At 39.6% G+C, this 22,990-nt stretch overlaps 1 protein-coding gene across 11 annotated transcripts in view; it reads right to left on the bottom strand.

The window, feature by feature from the left end:
• Positions 1-1,374: 1,374 nt before the first annotated feature.
• gphnb (gephyrin b) overlaps positions 1,375-22,990 on the bottom strand; it is an 85,260-nt gene continuing 63,644 nt past the window's right edge. For 2 of the 11 annotated variants that reach the window (XM_086060593.1, XM_086060601.1), the window contains 16 exons: positions 20,113-20,187; positions 16,175-16,231; positions 12,925-12,967; positions 10,424-10,561; positions 8,100-8,192; positions 7,325-7,380; positions 6,915-7,121; positions 6,313-6,371; positions 5,911-6,064; positions 4,943-5,064; positions 4,745-4,832; positions 4,536-4,609; positions 4,387-4,454; positions 4,150-4,253; positions 3,914-4,010; positions 1,375-2,736 (listed from right to left, as the gene is read on the bottom strand). In XM_086060593.1, the coding sequence (XP_085916719.1) occupies positions 2,603-2,736; positions 3,914-4,010; positions 4,150-4,253; positions 4,387-4,454; positions 4,536-4,609; positions 4,745-4,832; positions 4,943-5,064; positions 5,911-6,064; positions 6,313-6,371; positions 6,915-7,121; positions 7,325-7,380; positions 8,100-8,192; positions 10,424-10,561; positions 12,925-12,967; positions 16,175-16,231; positions 20,113-20,187 (1,569 nt within the window). In that variant the 3' untranslated portion in view covers positions 1,375-2,602. The remainder of the gene's footprint in view (positions 2,737-3,913; positions 4,011-4,149; positions 4,254-4,386; positions 4,455-4,535; positions 4,610-4,744; positions 4,833-4,942; positions 5,065-5,910; positions 6,065-6,312; positions 6,372-6,914; positions 7,122-7,324; positions 7,381-8,099; positions 8,193-10,423; positions 10,562-12,924; positions 12,968-16,174; positions 16,232-20,112; positions 20,188-22,990) is intronic. The other 9 variants (XM_086060592.1, XM_086060596.1, XM_086060602.1 and 6 more) reach the window with 9 other exon arrangements.

The following is a 22,990-nucleotide window of genomic DNA, read 5'->3' as shown; positions in this document are numbered from 1 at the left end:
TTGAATTGAACAATATATACTGTGTAGGAGTTTAAAAAGAAGAAAAAAAAAAATCTAAAAATGTGATTAAAAAAAACGATAAATAGAAATTTGGTGCCTTATGGATCACATTTAAGAATTGACCAAAAATAAAAAACAAGCTAAAAAAAACAACAACTTGAAAATCTCTTTAGGTGCTTCAAGTAACGCTTAATGCACTTGAGCGTATGAGAACAGCCAAGTTAAATTATAGAGTCATCTCCATGCTAATCCAGTACTGGAAAATAATGGTGGAAACTAGGCATTTTCACTTAGGGGTGTTTTCACTTTTGTTGCCTAAGAATGAGCTATTAAGGCCTATTCTTTTGAGTTATTTTGAGGGAACAATCCATTTGTATATGTTTATGCTCTGACTCACATAAATGAGAATTGGAAGTTCAATGTCCTATGAGATCATCTCAAATTAATGGGATCTTGTGGCATCTCACATCGCAGAGCAGAGAAATGCAAAATGGTAAATCTTTAAACACAGAATAGAGTTCTATTTTTTAAATTGTTAACCCCCTTTTTCTTCTCTTAACCACTCCTTTCAGCGTCCCCTTGAATTCGTCCTCAAAAAAGACCCATTGTATTTGTTTGGTGTTCATCAAACATACTTGTGTGTGGTTCTAAAAGCAGAAGTTTCAGCATTTGACCTCCTCCCGTGTGAATCCGTCTTCCACATTCAGTCCAAACAACTTTTCTTTTTCTGCCTAAACGTATAGTTAGAATTTGGCTGCTACATTGGGGATTTCCCAGGCCTGTAGTAAATCTACTGGGAAACAAATGGAAGACATAGTCAATCTGTAATTATGGTCATGTAGTTTGAGTGGGTCCAACACAACATGAAGTCAATAGCCTTGAGAAACGCAAACATCAGTCTGAAGTGGGAAGTACACAAAATACATACTGGCAAACCAGGCTACTTTTGAACATTTTCCCTTCCGTGTGATCAAAGTCAGCAAAAGGTCCCACATACAAGTAAAAAGTAGTCAGTGTGCAGCTTACATAACCGTTAATAGCTAAACCCCTGGCAACAAAAGTGAGTCCACCCCTAAGTGAAAAATCAGTAATTAGGAATAGTGGATGAGGATTTCAGTGGCAATTTGTGAACTCCATGCCCAAGATAGTTAAACAGTACTGGAAAATAATGGTGGAAACACAAAATATTGAAACTAGGCATTTTCACTTAGGGGTGTTTTCACCTTTGTTGCCTAAGAATGAGCTATTAAGGCCTATTCTTCTGAGTTATTTTGAGGGAACAATCCATTTGTATAACTTCTGATGGTGCTATTAAAAAAAAAATACAATTCTTCCAATGTAGAGAAATAAATTTAGTCCCTTTATAGTTGTTTAGATATAATTTATTAAAAAAGGAAACCCAACAATAACTTTTTTTTTTTTTTTTTACATAATGATCAAGGATTTTTATTATCGTAGTCTCTTTCATCAGTTTCAGCATCATTACAGAAAATGTTTATAGTACAGCGTTGTTCAATGTCTCCTCATTGCTTAATATTAATAATAACTTCCTCAGGAGTGCTGGTCACATATCTGTACAATATGGTTCTATTTATTTTCTTTAATCTGTACAATTTTGTGAAGTCGGTTAAAAAGGCCGTCAGCAATTAAAGAAGCTGTTTCTTCTTTTGCTTTTTTTTCTTTTCTTAAATAGTTGCTCAAATAAAATATATTTCCCCCTCCCCCCCAAGCTTATCCCTGGGAAGGGGTTTGTGGAAGGGGTGGTGGGCAGGGTAGGAGCAAATATTCCACCTGGCCACTGCAAACTTAAGGAAGTTTCAGCGCCCTGCGCCCCACCCCTCCTCTCGCTCCCCCGCCCGGGCATTTGGCACCGCGCACATAAACAAGACTCACGAGATAAACGACAAGCAAAGCTCTTTGTGAAGCCGATATGATGCATACTAACGAGAGAAAAAAGTGTCACCTTGGTGGGCGCTCAAAAGAGAAAAAGACCTCGATGTGCCCCCCCATTTTCCTCCTAACTGCAGCACCATGGGAAATCTGGAGTCTTCCTCAGTATTTTTCTTCATTTAAAAAAGAAAGAAGGAAGGAAAAAGGAAAAAAACAAACAGGGTAAGGGTATTTTTCCACTAAAGATGAGAAAATAATTTTTTTTCTGTCCTGGCAGGCACCTACAGCTGTCTATTAAAATGCTACTGCTATAGATAAGGTCTAGCGTTGAACACACAAAGCAATTGCAATGAAAGGAACAAAGTTGCCTTAATATAATAATGATAAGAAGAATAATCATAATAATAAGAAGAATAATCATAATATATTACAGAATAAATCTCTTTTTATAATTAGATTTTTTTTTCCCATTAAAAGTTATATTTTCTTTCTTTGAAATACTATAATCTTCTTAAATCAATGTTTTCTTATACAGTATATCTAGGCTGTGATCGAGATGTCGACTATACCTCAAAGTTCTCCAAATCAACAAAAACTAGCTGTGCCGTTGCATATTACAGAATAGTCGATGATATGTGGACATGCACCGTGAACCGCCCGTTACGACCCCCGCTAGAAATGACGGCGACCCTCCGCCCCCGCCGCCACGACATCATAGCCGGCCGATGACCATGACGTCCACCACTTCGCCTTTGTGCAGCTCCACGTATTGCTCGGTTTTGGGAGGTAGCATCAGGAGCCCGTTGGCACTGCGCATGCTCATCAGTCTGCTGCTCACCTGGTTCCCTGCAGGGAGGGCAAAGGAAGCACAAGAGGGGAGGAGTTACGTTCAAATGAGCTCAAAGGGGGAACTTGGAAAAGTGTTTCCGTCCGTATTCGGCCACATTGACTCATTTCCATGAAACTTTGGCTAAGGTAAGTCTTTTCAGGTTTTAAGATGATGTCAGAGTCAGAGGTTTAGATCCTATTTGGCTGTCAGAACTTTTTGTGTTAGCTTTGGTTGCTTGGAGCCCGCACTGCCCCACTTTCATATGGTGTTCCACAGGGTACAATTCTGGGGCCTCTGCTGATTTCATTGTATCTGCTGCACCTGGGTTTCATTTTAAGAACATATTGTACTGCATTTCCTTCCACTGCTATGCTGTGCAAGATAAAAAAACACACACACAAAAAACGGTACGTGTTGTGTAGAAAAAAATGAATAAAAATAGAATTTTAAAAACAATCATCCACAAATCAAATGCAGGAACTGTATAACTGTCAACAGACTTTGAATTGCAGTAGATGCAGTGCATTATACTGCTTATAAAGTAAAAAAAGAGGATGTCATCTGTTGGCGCTTTAAAAAATTTTTTTTATTGGCTGTTGCCAGATGACATCGCTTTTATGCAACACAAAGTTAGATATCACAACTCCCACACGACTATTCGGCCTTCCTGCCGTAGTACCGAAATAAGTACATTTAAAATCCACTCCAAAGGCTCATGTAGGGTTACACTGTATATTCAAAATTAAAAGAAAAAGCAAAGCTTTTCATATTTTCGAACGCTGTTGCCGTGGCGATGCACTGTTCTTCTGATCATGATGGTCTAAACATGTGTGAGTACATGAAATTTTGCACATAGGTCAGGTCCGGGGAAAAAAAAGTATCGTATCAGTTTTAGTCTCTAAAAAAGAAAAGAAAGAAAAAGTATATCAGTTTTAGTCTTTTTTTTTTTTTTTTTATATATATATAAAGGAAATTATTTTTTTTTCTATTTCATTATTGAAAAAGTTTTTGTTTTTTTTCAGTTTTAGATCATTCGGGTTTTTTTGCTAACTAAAATAGCCTTGGTACACATACAGGTATGCATCCCAGGTAAAGGCGTCGCGGGCACATCTAACCCAAAAGGAGGCCTAAGGGCAAACCTAAGCCAAGAGATGGTGTGTCGTACGGCTGCCCTCGGAACGTCTCAGGCGTTACCTGTGCTCTGTGCCCACGGCAGAGGCTCCTGGTGATGCCATGTCAGGATGCAGCGGTGGTATTCAGGGCGAGGATCCAATTTCACGTCACAAGATAACTGCAACAAAACCAGTAGAGTAGGACTACCAATGTCATTTCAATTAATTTACTATGCCATTCCTTTGAAGACAAGACAAAAATGACACCATACCTGGTCAGCTTAAACCAAAAAGTGATGTTGCCCCAACTGTGCTTACCCTGGCTTTGATGATCGTCGGCCTTGGGTCCAAAATACCCTGCATCTTCCTCAAGGCAGGGATGACAAAAAGATTACAGGTGACGACGGCGGATACGGGGTTTCCTAGGACAGAAGGCCGGGTGGAAAGATGGACAGACGGACGTGTGGACAGAGAGGACAGCGAGAGGGGAGATATATGAAGACCAGCTCCTCACAGAAGCGGAGTAAATCAAGTCTTTCTCTCAACTTCACACACTACCTGGGAGGGCAAAAATGAGTTTACGAGCACCGTCAATATCCAGCGTGGCAAAGGTGGTTGGGAGCCTATAGAGAAACGAAACAAAACATTGATTTATAATTGTCATTCCGCCGCAATTGAACTTTTTCCAGAGCCTTGCTGCTTACCCTGGTTTCATGAAGACCCGACCAAAATGGATCTGAGCATGAAGATCTATATCCAGCACCTGCTTAAGGTAGTCCTGTAAATCAAAATGTTTTCATACTATTATTCCCATAAACAAAAAAAAAAGTTTAATCAAAACTGCAGTATTCATTTTCTACCACAAGGTGTCAGTAAAAGACAGTAAAGCAATTCTGAGCAAATTGCCAGCTACCTTCTCTCCCATGGATACTCCGCCTGAGGTGATAATGACATCAGCACGGCTGATGCCTTCATTCAGAGCATTGAGAAGGTCGTCGGGGCTGCGGGATGCACACAAACGCACCATCGGCGGTGTTGAATAGCAAGTCACTGGGGGAAAGCCGAATATGAAAGTGTTGATGTTGAAAGCGACAGATAAACGGAGGCATACTTGTCTCCCACAATGCCCAGATTGATGGTTGGGTAACCATGTTCCTGGATGGTGGCCAGCAGGGTGGAGCGGTTGCTGTCCCTGATCTTCCCGGGATGGAGGTCATCCTCTGGGTTCAGCAGCTACATGAGAAGAAAAGCAACAACATACATTTGCTATATGGTGGTATAGCGAATTTCTTTGTGTGTTTTTAGGGAGGCTGGAACAGATGAATGGCATTTAGCTTCATTGGGGAAATAACATTTTCGATAATAGTGTAAGCGTTAAAGTAGAGTAAATGTATAGTTCTCTCAAAATAAATCAAAATACATCCACTACTAACTAAACCCCTGGCAACAAAAGTGAGTACACACCTAAGGGAAAATGTCCAAAATTAGTAGTTAGTCCTTTTGTACTAAATTAAAATGTACACAGTTTTATATGAGCTGTGCACTGACTACTTTTCATTGTGTCAAAGTGTCATTTCTTCAGTCTTCTCCCGTGAAAATATATAATTAATTATCTCCGGAAATGTGAGGGGGTGTACTCACTTTTGTGAGATGATATAGAATTTTTATTTATTTATTCACTAATTAGATTATTATGATGATGATTAAAAAAAAAAAATCATTTTTGTTAGACCAGAATACATTCGATTTATTGTTGTCTATTTGTTTTATTTGGTGTAGTACACAGCAAAGTCACACATTTTTAAAAGCCTGCTTCTAAAAAGATCCACCGGCTCACAAGTGAGCAACTTATAAATTGAAATGTCTTCCACTGACTGTTGAATTTAGCGGTCAAAGCAGACAGCGATGACTGCGCATAAACATGAGCACGGCACGCTGCCAACAAAATAACCAGCGCACCGTTTTTTTTATTTTTTGTTTTTGCAGCAGAGGCTGTTTCTAAATACAGATGATGTGAATGTATTCTAGTCGATGGAGGTATAATCCTCTCTAATGAAAAACAAATTCCTCATCGCCTACCTCATTTCCTGTCGACATGACGGCCACCACAGGGAATTTCTGGACCTCCACCTCCGTGACCCCCACGGTGGCCAGGAGGCCGATCTCGGAGGGGCCCATGTGGGTGCCCTTGGCCAGCACGCACTCGCCACGCTTGATGTCATGACCGATAGGCCTGATGGAATAAGACAGAAAGGATGCAGAATCAAGGATACAAGGGCATGTATGATGGTAGTATTACAGAAAAAAATTAAACTAAATATGATTTATTGATGTTGTTGTTGTGGCTTATTCCACAGCGAGTCACACAATAACAGGTTATAAACTGGCGGAAAAACAAATTGTCATGCGTGCCATTTTAAGTTCAAAATTCAATTTTGTCTCTTGCTTTCTATAGATGGAAATACATTTCTAGGAACTAACCTGATGTCCTGGCCTGGCCGAGCCTGCACTAGAATTCGTACTTCCAGCTCCTCGGTGCCCTGAAAGACAAACTAAGTTGACACAAGTACTGTGTTGTAGAACTAATACTATATATGCTGCTTTTTTTTTTTAATTAGCTCAACTCTACCTATCTATTTGGGGCGGTAAACAACCTCACAATACAATGCACATCAAGATACAGTCATATACAGTATATACCCAAATGTTTTCTTTCCATACATTTTTATAAAAACAGTCTTATATATTAGCAAAATTATATTTTTTATTATGCTGATTGGCAAAAATGTTGTCTTCTTCGAATATTAGCTGCGCTTCCGGTTTTCCGCCAGCGCCGAAATGTGTGCACACTGCAAAGCAAGTAGCGTATCAATTTTAGCACATCCCTAGATTAAAGTGAGAGTGAGGGGAAAAAAACTAAAAACAATACCATTTCTACAATTTCACTGTACTACCATGGGAAGCTGTGAAAAAAACACGCCTGACTTGAATGCAAAATGTCTTTCGAGCCAAATATCCACAAACATGACAATAATACAGTGATGATGAATCTGATTTTTACCACAGGTACTAGGAAGTAGTACCTTGCAAAAATCAATAGAACTGCGAAGAGCTGAGTCGACTCTGTTCAGGCTGTGGTTGATATTCCCCTCCACTCGAGTCAGACTTACATCTTCGGACTCGCGGAGGAGCTCGGTGTCTTCCACCTGAACGACGGCGTCAGCCCCGCAGGGGATGGGAGCGCCGGTTGTCACCCTCATCACCTGGCCAGGCATCACGGTGTGGGTGGGCTGCGCGCACACACAAGAGGAAAAAGCAAGAGTACATATTTTCACTCGCTGTCATTCGGAATGTGAATGTGCAACATTGAGTTGCAGCTATTACTCAATAAAAGAAGAAAATATCATGTTTGTTTACAAAAAAGCTTAAATACTTCCCTAGAGCAATAAATTGACATTTTTCGGGCAAGACTTTAATGGCCCGCGCCGTGTACCTGCTCGCCTGCTTGGGACTCTCCGATGATGAAGCGGTCGCCGGGGCCATCGGCGGCTAAAACGGCAAGACAAAAGTATCAATCAAGAGTTGTGTTCTGAGACCAGGAGTGTGGGAGTGTGTAATGTAGTTGAGTCATTGTATTTCAGTGGGCTACAGAATGAGCAATCAAGAGAACAGAGAACGCGAGCTGACTAAATTATATATCTTGTCGAACTCTGTAATTATAATTTTTTTGTATTGTGTGATCTAACCCGATTGTGGAGTGCCGAACCAATGCGAAGATTATTATTATTTTTTTTATAAATCATGAAATCTAGCCTGAGGTGCGCAAACACAGTTTTGTTCCTTCTCCCGTCACCATCCAAGCACTAAAATCAGTGCACACGAATGCCCGTGTGGGCCCTCAGGACAGATGCATAAAACACAGAGAAGACCTGTTGTGTACAGTTTCTCATCTCTACCAGCGAGCACTAACAGCAGATGCTTTGTGCAAGAGTTTCTTTTTTTTATAAGGTGCCTGGAGCCGACAAGCTGCTGCCCTGCTCGCCGGGTTCGCACATCCCTTTGTTGCTCCCAGAGAACTCCTGACACAGAATGTCTAAGGGGACACACCTCATGTGAAGTTTAGAAATACTTTTTAAGGTACATTCGTTTGAAAAAAAGAAAAAAGAAAAAAAAGAATGGAAGTTTGGTTCTTCTTTGATTTGTGTTAATTTATTTTTGGGGATTATGTGATTGATAAGTGCAAGAGAAGCAGGAATCAACTGCCTTACCTCTCACAGCATAGCCATCCTTGACAGAGGCGGGGAAGGGTGGCAGGTTGTCTTTGGCATAAACGTCCTGAGCTAGGACTCGACCCATACCGTCTGTCAACAACGACGACGGCGAAAACACGGCCATTATTATAATGATGTGATATTACATGCGTGCAATATGCATACATACATTACATAACATAATTATTTGATGTTGCAGTGGCATTTCAGAGGGAAGGGAAAGAACGATAGAAAAAGACAAGAAAAGTGGACGGAGGGGGAAAAAAACTGCCACAAAAATACCAAAAAGCTGCTGTGCTGGGCTATATATAGACTGCATCTCAGTTCTCTGAGCGTCTATGCAAATGAGGCTTATAATATGAAGATCTGATACCAATGAAAACACGTACAATACGGACACATGACACTGCGGTAAATACCCACAGGCGAGTCATTTACCACACGACGTTTCATCGCTGGGGATTCCCCCCTTTTCCCTTCAATAGCGCAATTTCGACACCTTTTTTTTTTTAAGCACGGCATAGACATGTGAATGTAAAAACTGCAGCTCAACAGTTTTTGGAGATGAAGCAGTGAGGTGTGTTGGATCGGATTTCAAGAAGCTTTAAAAGTAAGCTTTTTGTTTATTGTTTGAAAGCCGTGACTCAAGGGGAAACGTTTGTTTTGAACAGCATTTGAGAGATGTGCATCATTAGCTACATATTACGTCATCACACATAGCAATGTCTTTGCAAAACCGCAAATACAAGCATGCGTGTTTGACCACACTCTTGAATCTTTTACCAAAACATTTTGGACAATTCTATACTGTCCCAATGGTGTTTTTGTCAAAATATCCCAAGGGGGAAAAAATGACAGTATAATTAACAAGTGTTTCTTGTCATTCTAAAAGGAGTGTGGGAATTAAAAAAAAAATCACTCATGTGTATATGGTGAAGAGACACATCAAAAAACACAAATATTCCACTAGCAACACCACGACAACGTCACCAAGCAATCAATTATGTGCCGGAAACTGAAGCTATTATAATCCGTGTCATACTCGCACGCGCACACTACATCACACAGCATTCCAACAGGGTTGCCGCTCCAGCTGTTCCCTGTCTAAATATTTCATCTCTCAAATCCCCTCTTCCTCACTGCACTGTCGCCTCACCAGCTGTGCTCCTGCAAATCAAGCGCATACTCCGCTCACTACACCTCCTAAATTTTTTTTTAACCCCACTATATACCTGGTGGGAGAGAGAAAAAATTATGAAAAATTATTACAAAGGTTTGATGGCTAGTCCTTAAGGTGCTGAACTCAATATTGAGAGCAGAGGTGGCAAATCCAGGTCCAGAAAGTAAAAACCCCGCCACAGTTTGGCTTTAACCCCAGGTGCTAGCTAGCTAGCTCCCTGGGTGCTTGTTTACCTGCTAGGGAGCTAGCTAGCTAGCTAGCACGAGGGGCTAAAGCCAAACTGTGTTTTTACTTTCTGGACCTGAATTTGCCATGTCTGACTGAGAGGAAGTTTACAAATAGAAAATCAACAACAGTGAAGATTAGTTAATTAAAACAAAATCATATAAATCAAACACGCTAATATGTGATTTATTAAACACAGCGCTTAAGTACAAGTAAAAAAAAAAAGAACCTCTATCAATAGGTAAAGTTCCACTTCCAATAAAAATTGAATAAAAAGTTTTGGTAGTATAGCTGCAAACAAGTAATTCATTCTAACATGGTACAAATAATACAAATACAATTAAAAAAAATAAATAATCTGAAGTGGACATAATTATTGTATCCATTCAATATATTGCCCAAGCTCCCACGGTGGGCTTGCTCCATGTAGGAGACTAGTAAATTTAAATTACAAGGCCTTTTCACACTGCACTTAGCACAGAGCAGTGCATCGCCGATCAACCCGGTCACTCAGAGTTCACTGCTGCCAGTGCTGTTATTGGAGCAGTGAGCACATTGTTGACACTTTGCCAGGCTTAAAAGTCTCCATTAGACAAAAATGGCAAAGTTTTCAGGTAAAAGAAAAGTGGACAGTTTGATTTTAGCATCTACTGTATGTTAGTATTGTCCTGTGTAGTCCACATTTAAATGTGTGCATCTTGTGCAAAGTGCTGCCTCAGCAGAGTGCCCGACTGCGTTTAAAAACTTAGCGTTATCATGTGGCTACGCCACCCTGAGAGGCGTGACAGCAAACATCCAAGCATGCAGAACAGATAGGAAGGTGGAAAGAAACATTGCACATGACAGAGGTCGTTGACCTTTTTTTAAACTTTTTATTTATTTTTTTAGTCAGCTAATTAAAAAGAAAAATTCTCACCTCTGTAGTTGATAATTTCGGTGCCCAGGACGGCGGTCATCTCCAGCACAGTGATGAAGGCCTTGTCCATGGAGGTGAGGGGGAAAGGGGACATGCGGTGTCTTCGGGCCACCTTGGTAATGTCCACAGCACTGTGACCTGAAAGGAACAACGGTGACATCACTTTTGATCTTTGACCCCGATACTTAATATTTGAACATTTACTGGTACATCGCAATAAATTACAACATTGTGGAAAATGAACATTCATTTTAGTAGCTCAATTCAAAAAGGGAAACTCATTTGCATATTACTAAATATACACAGTGATTATTTGATGATACATGATTTTATCTTACAGCTAACCAAATTCCTAAATTCACAAACTCAAGAAATTATAATACTACATAACAATCAATCCCAAATATATATTTGTATAAGACTTGGGCTGTGTTGATTATATGTGTTTCACTTTTTAAATTGAACCGCTGGGATAAATTCACTTTTCTATGATATTCTGTTTATTTTACACACAGCTGTCAAAACAAAAATAGACACCAAATAATGAATTTTTAGGACCTCGTCTACATGCAAACTTCATTTCAGGTCTTCCGCAACTTGCGCAACACTCCACCTTCATAAGTGAGTATATATTTATAGTTTTATTATAATTATTATTAGGGGTGTCCGATACCATTTTTGTCAGATAGGTACCAATACTAATACGCAACTCTTGAGTAGTTACCAATACCAAGTACAGATACGGTTTAAGTTAATAAACTCCAAAAAGTGAGGCAACAGATTACCTCAATTTTTTTTTAATTTTGCTAAATTATTTGTGTTTACAATGTGAAGGTGCTTGACAGCATCCATGTTTGTCTAATAATATTCCTCTAATGATAGCAAAGGTAAAAAAAGAACAAAGAAGGTGGAACTAATATGTAATCTGCTCTTTCTTTCTTCTCTCTCTCTCTCTCTCTCTCTCTCTCTCTCTCTCTCTCTCTCTCTCTCTCTCTCTCTCTCTCTCTCTCTCTCCTCCCCGTTGCCTCCCAGCGACGAATCGGCGCAACGCTTTGATTTGCCTTGACCCAATTTCTTGCCTTTAAACATACTCTTACGCTGCCGCAGCACATTCTGCTGCTCAACACGCGGCTTAACAACCTCCTGGCAAAACATCACAACGGCGCGAGACACGCACGCGTAAACGCGGCATAACAAACCCACAAAGTTACACGTTGCTTGTCACAAGCGCAAATAAAAGCCGTGCAGAGAGTTCACGCGCTGATAAAAAAGCAACTGGATCTAACGAGTGAAAAAAAATATTGAGACCAAAGTCCCTGCAGTGAACATGTTGGACTTGGTTTAAAGAGGAGAGGCTAGAATTTAACATCATTTAAATTGGGAACATCATTTATTAACTCATTTGCTCCCAAAATCGTACAAATATGTTTATTTTAAATATTACCATGGTCCCCAAAATTTATTTACCCGTTTTTTTATGCTAGAGCATACGATCATAAGAGATCAGCCAGGGCCATTTTGCAAAAAGGCTGCCCCCCCCCCCCCCCAGTGTTTTAAACAGATTAGCGAATGAACTTGATGAAACTTATATATATATATATTCTAATGCTAATTGTTGCAAAACGGAAAAGACAGAAATATATATTTTTTAAATATATAAATATATTATTTAAATATATATATAAATATATTATTTTTCCTGATGAAAGAAGATACTGTAATCTTTCTTTTGGTAGGTTCCATGTTTTTATAGCAATATAACACAATATTCTATGGGCCTTGAAAAATCAGTCAACATCCAGTAAAATAGCCGGGAGCGAAGGAGGTTGCTTCAGTTAAAATGGCTGGGAGTGGATGAGTTAAAGGGGGAAGTCAACGTTAAACATTTCTTGACAATAATATGTTATATGTGACCTTACTAGTTTAAACATGACTAGTATATATGTAATAATATGAGTTATGAAGCAAAATCCAGCCGTTTTTATCCATCTCAGGCGGCAGCCATTTTGCCACTTGCTGTCGACTGAAGATGACATCACAGTTGCTCAGGGCTCAGGCAACGAACAATCACAGCTAAACTGCTTTCTAAAGATGAGCTGTGATTGGTTGTTACCTGAGACCTGAGCAACATTGACATCATCTTCAGTCAACAGCAGGTGGCAAAATGGCCGCCTTCTGATATTGATAAAAACTGCTGGATTTTGCTGCTTAACTCATATTCCACTAACACAATATTAACCAGAATACCATATTTAGTAGGGCTGCATAGAACATATTATTTTTATTAATTTTTTGGGGTTGACTTCCATTTCAAGATTTATATTATTATACGTGTTATTCATGGGATTGTACGGTCAACCGAAAAAAATCATTTCATCATATCAAGCATTTTTTTTTTGTAGCGTTCTATTCTGTATTCAACTTTCGAGAGAACAGTCCACGCAGCGATGTGACACACAAATGAGTGACGGCGAGTCTGAAGCGGAAACATTGGCACTCACTTGATCTTAGGATATTCTCTTTGCTGCTGCATCGCGACTGCACCTAGAGATTGAGGGGGGGAAGGGGGGGGGGTATGCGGGAGAGAGACATAGAGGACACAAGGAGAGAGAGAGATAGAGAGAGAGCAGTGGAAATTGGAGATAAACAGCGCTGCTATTTTGACACGCTTGAGGTGACAAAAGTCACAATACACTACGCCCTTGGTCCTGCTTGTTGGGAGATTGCAGCATCTCTCATCATCATCATCGCATGCTCACTGACATCATCTCTCGAATATTATTGCGCTCAAGATACGTGACAATACTATCACATGGACAAAGGCAGCAACATACGTGGATGGCAGTCAATGCAAGTGTGCTACGGTGTTGACATCAAAATGTTTGGTTGAAGGCCGCACGATTTTGCTCCACAATGATGGGGAGGAGAGCAGTGTTGCTTACAACTTTTTGCTGGCTTTCAGCTTCTCGTTCTAGTTGATTGTAATTAAAAGTAGCAACATAGCAGTAGCAGCTACGGAAGCCTGGAACTGACAATTTGGAATAAACAATTTTGACTGAGCTATGTTGTTCGAACATATTGCTAATACATAGGCTAAATGCTAAAAACAATACCGGTAAAAAAAAATTTCATCATGCAAATGAATGTTGACTTGTGCATGGGAAATTATTGCATTATGGGAAACAATTCTACGTGTAGCATTTGGCCAGCATTTGACCAATAAGTTCTGAGCCACTTTATCAATACGTTCGAACGACTTCACTAGGACTTTACCAACACGTTCACACACCTGAGCGTTCACACACATTTAATCGTTAGTATTTGGTTGCTAACCAATACAGCAGCACCTATGGATGTATCTTAACAATTTGTATTCCAATAATAGACAATGTTGTGTGCGTTCATGTTTATGTTCCGGAGAGCTTTTTTTTTCTTAGCCTCAATAATCCTTTTTTTTTTTTACTCCACTTTCATGTGACATTAATTGCAAGCTAACTGTAATATTAGAAAAAACTATGCAAAAATTGCACAAGTGCAAATGGTAACTGGTGTCAGTGCTTCTAATTTGTAGGCACAATGTTGTGAGTAACCATTTTGTAAATAATACATAAAATAAAGCCACTTACCACGTAATTAAGATTTTTATGTATCTTACCTATACCAATCCCATCCATCAAATTATTGCATCTGATTGAAATTGATTTACAATAGGGGATTGGAATTTTTATAAGGATGCTAATCAATTTTTTTTTAATATAGGGTGACCAGATTTTCTAAATTAAAATCGGGACATTATAATCTCGTTGAAAATCAAATACTGTATACAAACAATTCTTATCAGGAACTATATAGAACAAATTGAATCTCTAGTCAATCTGGTTGTGAGCTAATGCTAAATGCTATCTTGTAAATAACTCAATGCACTCACCCATTATGCAACCTTTTTTTGCCCAGTAACGGCAGCATTTGGAAGCTGGCTGTGCCGTTTACTTTGAGCCAGTCACGCATTGTAACATTAGAAAAATGCTGCCAGAAAAGTTTGCGTTGGGTCTGAACCGCAGCATTCGGGCTAGTGGTTCTGACACACGAAAGCAGGAAATAGTTCTCGGTTTGGTATCACTAAAAACTAGTGCTGTCAAAGTTAAAGCGTTAACTGATTAATCAATCACAAAAATGTATTGCATTAATCATGAATTAACGCAGATTAATCACACTATTAATTTTGACCATAAATTATCCTTTAGCGCGACAGCGGATGGCTACGTTTAAGGTAGCACAGATTGTGTTTTAGCAGTAAAAATAATTACATACATTAAAGTAATGCATTTAATAAATGTTTGCGTATCACATTTAGAAAATGTGTTCATGTCAAAATATTGGGGTAATTTTTTTTCCATTTTAAATTATGCAAGTAATTAATTAACTGATTAGAAAAAGAGGAGGAAGAGCGTGTGCAGTGGATCAAAATTTTTTGAAGACGTCCTCATAACATTAAATGTCAAAAGAATTAACCACATAACACATAATTTGGCGGGGGAAAAATGTTAATAAAAAAGCCTTTTGTGTTAAGCGATTAATCGTGATTAATCAAAATTCTAAAATGTGATTAATCGGATTAAAAAATTTAATCGTTTGACAGCTCTATTAAAAAGACACCTGCGAGAAATTTAACAGTTAAATTCCTTTTTAACTGGTTCATCCTATCGCTATGACAACTGTGTGATTTGACATGCACATGGCCCAAGCAATTGGCAAAAAAAAGAGAGGAAAAAAATAAAAAGAAGAAACGGGACGGGACCCATGACTTAAAAACTGGCCACCCTACTGTAACATTCTTGTGATAAAAAAAAACCATACCAAACATTTGTAGAATATAGAACGCTGATATGGCTCAAAAAGCTACAATAAATGATCATCCATCTAGATTTAGTTTTGTCCTGTAGGAAACTTGCTTACCAATATTAGTATTTCTTTGAATATGTTTAACTGTCATCCTCCACTTGGACTCTTCTGCTTAACACAGATTTTTCACTCATGCAAACCCTCCCTGGAGTGACATCGACTGAATGAGTCAGACAGTGAAGTGCGTGATGCATTTTTGTTCAACCCAACAACCCTTTACCTCTCCTCCCCTCCCTCACCGCCATCAAACTGGGCACCAAACAGCCAAGGTGAGTGGGCGGGCGGGAGGATGGCTGGCATGAGGAATGAGAGGCCATGGATAGACGCGGACAACTGTCGGACTGGTCGGGTGACGGGATGAGCATGACGTGGCCCTGCAGCCCGTTTAGTTAAATAAAATAAAGGAACACAAACAGGAAGCACAGACTGGACAGACTTGGGCTAAACTACAAGAGCCGAGACATTGCGGCAAGAAGTGAAAAAAGGGGGATAAACAAAGACTACCAGAGCGGCCTGATGGCAACTACTTGACAGACATCCAACACACCAGACATTGCTAGTGAGAGCAGACTCACGTTAACCGCGGAGACAGATGGATGAAGCGAACAAAGAGACAGACAGACAGACGTTGCATGGCTAGAAAAGAAGTAACAGACAGAATGAGAACGAGGAGGAGCAGGAGGAGGAGGGTTGGTGCAGGAAAACAGAAGGAAAACAAAAGAAAGAAAAAAGAGAGAGAAAGAAAAAAAAAAGGGGGGGTGGGGACACAGAGCGGGGCGTTTGTTTTGCGCGCTCCTCGCAGGAGGGTGAGGCAAAGGGCAGCGGGGCGGGTGGGGGCGGGATAGTTACTCGAGAGCTGAAGGTCCTCCTGCGATCATCTTTAAGCCCCTCCAACCTACACTGGAGCTAGTGGAGATAAAGCATCGAATCACAGGCGTCAGTGCATCTGTCCCGGCAACCGCAACACCACACACAGGCACACCGACCGACACACAGACGGGACGGACGGGCGGACGGACAGACAGGCGGACGGGACAACCCTAGAGCAGGAGCAACAGAGTTGAAGGAGTTAAGGTAGGGAAAAAGGAGGAAGAGGAGCAGGCTGGACTGGGTGGCTTGACTGTAAAGCACATTTTGACGAGATTCTACACAAGCTAAAACTAGGTCTAAGTTGTGGTGCCTGTTAAGAAATTATAATATTACATGAAAAAAAAGCTAAATATTTATATATATTTATATTTGAATGGCTAAGACATTGCCCTCTAAAATGTTTCTGTGTTTAATGAATTAATTAGCTTTTGAATTTAAATAAAGTTTTCTATGATCATTTCATTTCATTAAGACGCACCCTATGAGTTATTCAGATTCAAATAATGTCAGCTCAAAAGCACATGATACCCTTAAATCATTCTTATTTTACAGTATCTGATTAAAATGAGAGAGGTAGAATTTTTGGCCGAAGGTGAAGTATTGTGACCAACAATCTTAACTTGACGTGACATCATATTAATATTGAAATAAAACTGGTGGTCAATGCTGCGGATGCACTAATTCAAACTTGAGTTTTTTACCCAAAAGTACTTTTAAAGTACTTTTTAAGTTATTGTAATACACAACATTTCGAGGTTATGAACAGTCACATGGCACAAGAAAATGCTCATACGCTGCCATATTATTATTATTGAATTATTTGAATTTTTTTACTACTTTAAATTTATGGCGTAGAAGTGTTTTTAATGTGACCCATGTGACACATATTTACTGTAATTCTGCCTTTACTGCTACACAATGTTATGACTTTTTGACAAATTTGGGTTACATCATCACTTGGGCTAGAACTAATGATTTTTTTGATAATTGATAATAATCTGTCGATTATTTTGATGATGAATGAAAAAAAAGACAGTTTTTAAAAAAATTATAAATTTACTGGTTTGGTCGGTAAGCTGTCACAAAATCGGCTAAAATATTGATCATTCCTTTCCCAAATTAAAACACAAGTTTGTAAAAGTCTTACTTTGATTCAACACAATGCTAAAAAAATATTCACTGTCAAGAGGCTGAAATTTGGAGGATTTGGACAATTGTAGGTCTCTAAACAATTCATCGATTATCAAAACGAATGATTAATTAATTTTAAGACATTTTTCAAGTCACACCAGCACAACTCATAAAGCGTGAGGAGACGAGGAATGAAAAGAAGATTTGGGGGAGCTAAAAACAGAAAAAGCCACACACAGATCAAATTTGCAGACACTTAAAAGAAGCGCGTGTGAAAACGAACGGTCGCTATGAGATCTGCACTAGCAAGCGACTTCATACGTCCCTCATGATATCAGAAAAGTCAAATCCTGGAGCTGGACTCCGGCAAGAAACCTCAGTGCGCGTGTGATGTGATGAAACAAACAAAAAGACCACAAAGACTCCACCATCAGAGTCATGAAAAGGCGAAGACAGTTTGCGTATGCCAATGAACACAATGGTTGGATATCGTTGTGAGACCGTGATGCTGGATGCCAAATTTCCCCACGACAACTGCCATACACTTCAATAAAGTGTCAGAATAGACAGTGGAGATGCAAATGTGAACACACGCACACATCATGCACACAAAAAAAAACAGTTAACAAGTGAGCAAAATACGATTTAACGGTCGATTTATATACGAGCGTGCGGCATTGGATTGAGGCGACGCTCGGGTCCTTCGCGCCGTATTCACAGGAGCGTGTTTGGAATGCGCAACACGCACGCACGCAAACACTAATCCCTCAACATGCCAACCTCAATCGTTGCTGCAGGACGCGAAGAGCCCAACAGACTTTGGACCTATAATACCGGGCGGGCCCCATTAATGTGATTCAAGGGCCCCTCAGATTTGCCCTTTCCAGCCTCCTTGTAGAATACAAAACAGCCAGCGCGGCCAAGTCAGCGAGACGGGGGTGGGCGGAAATCGATAGCGCTAATAACCATCCGGGTGAGGAGACGCGGCGGGAAATGATGAGATGTAACCGCCGCGGTGCTAAGCTCAGCACAAAAATGAAAGGGGCTGTCCAACAAATTATGCAAAAGAGGGGGGTGGATTTATCGGTTTGCTGGTGAGGAAGGAAGACGAGGGGGGCCTGTGTGTGACAATTGGGGAAGTTGTCTTTCGAAGCGTGACAGAGAGAAGGATGGAGCGATGGAGGACAGAATGTGTGTATTGTCAACAATCTGCAACCAAGTTGCAGCAGCCCGGGAGGGGGAACAACTCAAACTAAACTACACGACAGAAGAGATACTTGATGCTCTCAGCATCTGCAGAAAGGACGGCAAGTGAATGGTGATGGGGATGAATGAAAGTGAATGCGAGTAGAGATACGCTATGTGGACAAAATTCTGAGAAGAGGGAGGGGGCGCTTAGGCGGAGTTCACAGGGTCAGCAGCATCTCATTTGAAGTTCAATATTTAAATTAGTTTGCTGAGGTTAGCACAGCTTCAAATTGATTTTATTTTATTTCAGATAAAAAAAAAAAAAAGAGGCAGATACCGATATTAATAAAAATAATCGGTCCTACTTGTGTTGTAAACAATTCATCCTTGTTGCTAGGCTAACACTGAAAGGCCGCTTCAAATTTGTCAAATTAATTGAAAATGTCAAAAAAATGATGAAAAAAAAATGGAATGAATTTGATAAATTCCTGTATCAAAATTTGGGATTGTAAAAGTCATGTTATGATATCAGTTTATTATAAAAATAAATAATAAATAACCCATAACCAAAATTTTCTTCTTCTTCTTCTTTTTTTCATATATCCCCCATTACCAAAATAAGCCATTTTTTCTTTCTTTCGTCAACAATTTTTCAAATTAATTGAAAACTTCAAAAATGAATGAAAAAAAGAAATGAATTTGATGGATTATAAAGGTCCTGTTATGAAACAAGTGGCATTAATTTAATTACATTAATTGCTAAAGTGTACATTTCACCAACTACCAGCTACATAACTCAAGTATCTTTAAAAAATACTACCTGATTTACTTAATTGGAAATCATTTTTAATGCCCTTTCAGAAATTGTATAAATCTCAATTTCTTAAATTTGACCCAAGTTATCCATTTTGTGCCAAATCCCACAAATCCCCGTTATGCTGCTTTGCCACTGCGCAGTATCGGCTCTATTGTCCTCTACTCACCTCCACTTGGAGTTTCTACTTCATAAATTAAACTTACAGTGGGAAACTGCAAAAACCACGCCGCATTAAATGCATCACGCGTAGCGAGTTGATACTGTGCTATGGAAAAGGCGCATCAATTCTTCATTTTACCTGCAATTTTGGATTAGTCAAGTATCTAATCTGTGAGTGCTCTGACTTCCAAGATCATCGTCCAAATACTTTTGTCCACGTAGTGTATTTTTAATGATGAGTCCTGGGTAGAGTGTAGTTTACCATGAAAGGCGGAGATGCACATGGCAGCTTTGGGGGGGTGAAAAAAAAAACTGCACTTTTTGAATTTTTTTGGCTGCATTTCCTGTTCACTTAACGGCCATGTGTATCACCACTGACAACCCCCGAAACACTCTCCAATTCTGGTGTTAACATGTGCATCTGATAGTAACTCAATCAACATCTCCAGAGCACATGCTAATAGCAGACAAATAACCCCCCCCCCCTCCCCCTCCTACTGAGGATGCTAAATGCTGCATCAGTGTGCGTCATGAGCATGTCAGGTGCTACAGTACGTGGGATGCCAGTGGCCTGCATGCCGACAGATCGGATAAGAGGTTGGTAGAAGGTTAGCGGGTTTACCTGGTCCAAGGTAGAGTACCTTGACTTGAGCGTGATGACCTCATCCAGGTGAGCCCTGAATTCTCTCCGTGAGGCCTGGGGGAAGCCACAGGATAGTCACTCACCTTCATGCCACAAACGCAGTCGCGCACACACGAGCAGGGAACAAGCGCGCATGTGCGCTTCGCGGGTTTGACCGCATAGAGTATTGTGTCACGAAAGCGCTGGAGTCGAGTCGAACGCACAAGCTGCTCTTTTCAAACACAGGCGCGCACGCGTATTATACGAACATCCACTATCAAAATCGGATCTACTGGAATTTTAGACGCATTCAGGTTCGGTTGCTAGTCACGAGACCTCAGGTCAGTATCAAAGGCTTAACTCTGCTTTATTATTATTTTTCTTTTAGTTATGTGAAGATTCACATTCAAATCAGAAAGACCATTGCCCCCATGCACGGTGTTCTGATTAATACTTCTTTTGTGGAAAACCAGTTACGCAGCAAAATCCACCCGTTTTTATCCATCTCAGAGGGCGGCCATTTTGCCACGAGTTGCTGTCGACTGAAAGTGACATCACAGTTGGTCAGGGAGGCTAGAGTTTCATATTGTCGTCACATTTTTTTAATATACAAATGCCAATTTTGAGTAAAAACAAAACAAAAACTTTGACAATAGACTACAAAAAAATGTTCAGCGACCTCCCAAGGTTAACAATACATCTTAAAAAGTTAAATGGGAACTTAAACTCTCTCTATAGTTTTCTACAGTAAATATTTTTTTCATAAAATGTAAAAATACCTGAAATCTTAAACTTTCACATTTCATTGTTTTAATTTCGAACAAAAAAAGGTTCAGAAGGTTCTCAGGGTCAGCAGCATCTCTTATCAAGTTAACTGAAAATTTTAATAAATAGTTCCCCGAGATTAAAATGGTTTTACATTATTATTTACCTTTTATTGGTTGTCAGATTTTGAAAAAAAAAAACCCGATACCGATATTCGGTCTGGCCAATTGTCGGTCTATCCCGACCAATCACGGCTCACCTGTTTTCTGAAGCTTAGCCATGATTGGTTAACCTGAGCCCTGAGCAACTGTGATGTCATTTTAAGTGCAAAATGGCCGCCCCTTGAGATGGATAAAAGCAGGTGGATTTTGATACTTCCACAAACGCAATATTAATTGGAATACTGTACTGTGTTTAGACAGTTTTACATATTATTGTAAAGATATAAAATGTTCAAAAGGGATTATTTCTATTTTGATTATTTCTAATGACTCATGTTTTTCTTCATTAAAGCAATTTTGGCATTATCAACAATTATTCCTCGCTGAATACACACATTCAATTCTTTAAAAAAAATGTGTTGTGAACAGACTCTCATTATCACACGGCTACAGAAAATCAATGCTTTGTGATAGCAAGTCATGCCTTCATCAGCTACGGATCACAACCGCTGGGCTTCTGGCCAGATTCATACACACTGACAAGCTGCTCAACTCCAGCATTAGCACCGACCGAGCTCCTCTTTGGCGTTGAGAGAGCCGAGCGTCATTTTGTACAAGCGATACTCAACATTCAATCGTCATTCAACTTCATTGCTGATATGTTGTGAATGGATGGACAGGCGGTCCTCGATTTATGATGGAGTTCGGCTCCTATGGCGGCAACTGAATCTGAATCTATACGCGCTGTAGTCCGTCGCTGGCGGATGCTCAGTACTGACCTACATTTACAATCGATTACGCATTTTCGTATTTGTGAAATTGTAATAATTACAATACATGTATGTTCGATTTTTTTGGTGTCCAATCATATCATCTGATCTGCACATGTGTGAGTGCTGGCCAGTGTTACCAAAACAATTAGCTGTTTCCTTAACCTTGGCCTCAGAGGACCTATCCTCTGATTGGTTGGTCAGCGCAAGCCAATATCAATTAGCAAGACACAGTCTAAAAACAGTTGGGTGAAAAGTAACCAGTTTGGAACACTATACCTTTAAAACTGCTTTGACAAAAATAACCCAGTTTTGGTAAAAAATTCAAATTAAAAAAAAGGCCGGACCTGCTTCTTGGGTTGATTTGACCCAACTTTTAGTTTGTTTTGATGAAAAATAACCCAATTATGGGGATTTTCTGTACCACCATCAAAAATATTTTGTACAAAATTACCCAGAAATTTGGGTCAAATTAATCCAAGTAGCGGGCTGGTCAAGTTTTTTTTTTCTTCCTTACTAAATGACCCAATTTTGGGGGTGTTGTTTTATACAAAACAACATCAGAATGTTGGGTCAAAATGACCCAAGTAACAGGTCAAGTCTTTTTTTTTCTTTTTTTTTACCCAAACTGGGTTATTTCTGACCTAACTGTTTTTTGAGTGTGTATCTGCAGTGATAGACGCCTTCTTAAAATAACCACCTAAGTAATTTTTTCAGATTTTTCAGGAAATACTAACAATTTGCATCACGAAGAGATGATTTAGGCATAATTTATATTTTTGGGGGCAAAAAAAAAATGACATGGGCAATTATTTTTAAGAGGGTGCCATATATTTTTACAATAAAAAATCTGTAATTCTGGTGAGTGTGATGTATTCTATTTTAATATTTTATATATTTTTTCTATTCCGCTCCAGATGATGTACATGGCACAGTTGCGTGCATTTTTGTATTGTACAGGAGGTTTCTATAATTCAGGTGAGGAAGACCCGAGTACCAAATGCGTTGCCTGTCGATGAACAATCAAATGAAAAAGAAGTGCAACACTAACTGAGTAAGTCTTCTTGTGTCATGTGACCACGCACATTATTCTCACGCTGCTGCACAAACTAGCTCACTGAAAACCGTTTTCAAAGTCGAAAATTGTGCTGGCGCCGCCATAAAAACAAGGACCCCCCGTTG

Source organism: Leptonotus elevatus, chromosome 18, assembly GCF_054856555.1.
Source record: "Leptonotus elevatus isolate MCC_2025b chromosome 18, RoL_Lele_1.0, whole genome shotgun sequence".
NCBI lineage: Eukaryota > Metazoa > Chordata > Actinopteri > Syngnathiformes > Syngnathidae > Leptonotus > Leptonotus elevatus.
The sequence above is the reverse complement of the archived record's forward strand: the minus strand, read 5'-3'. Positions and strand labels throughout refer to the sequence as shown.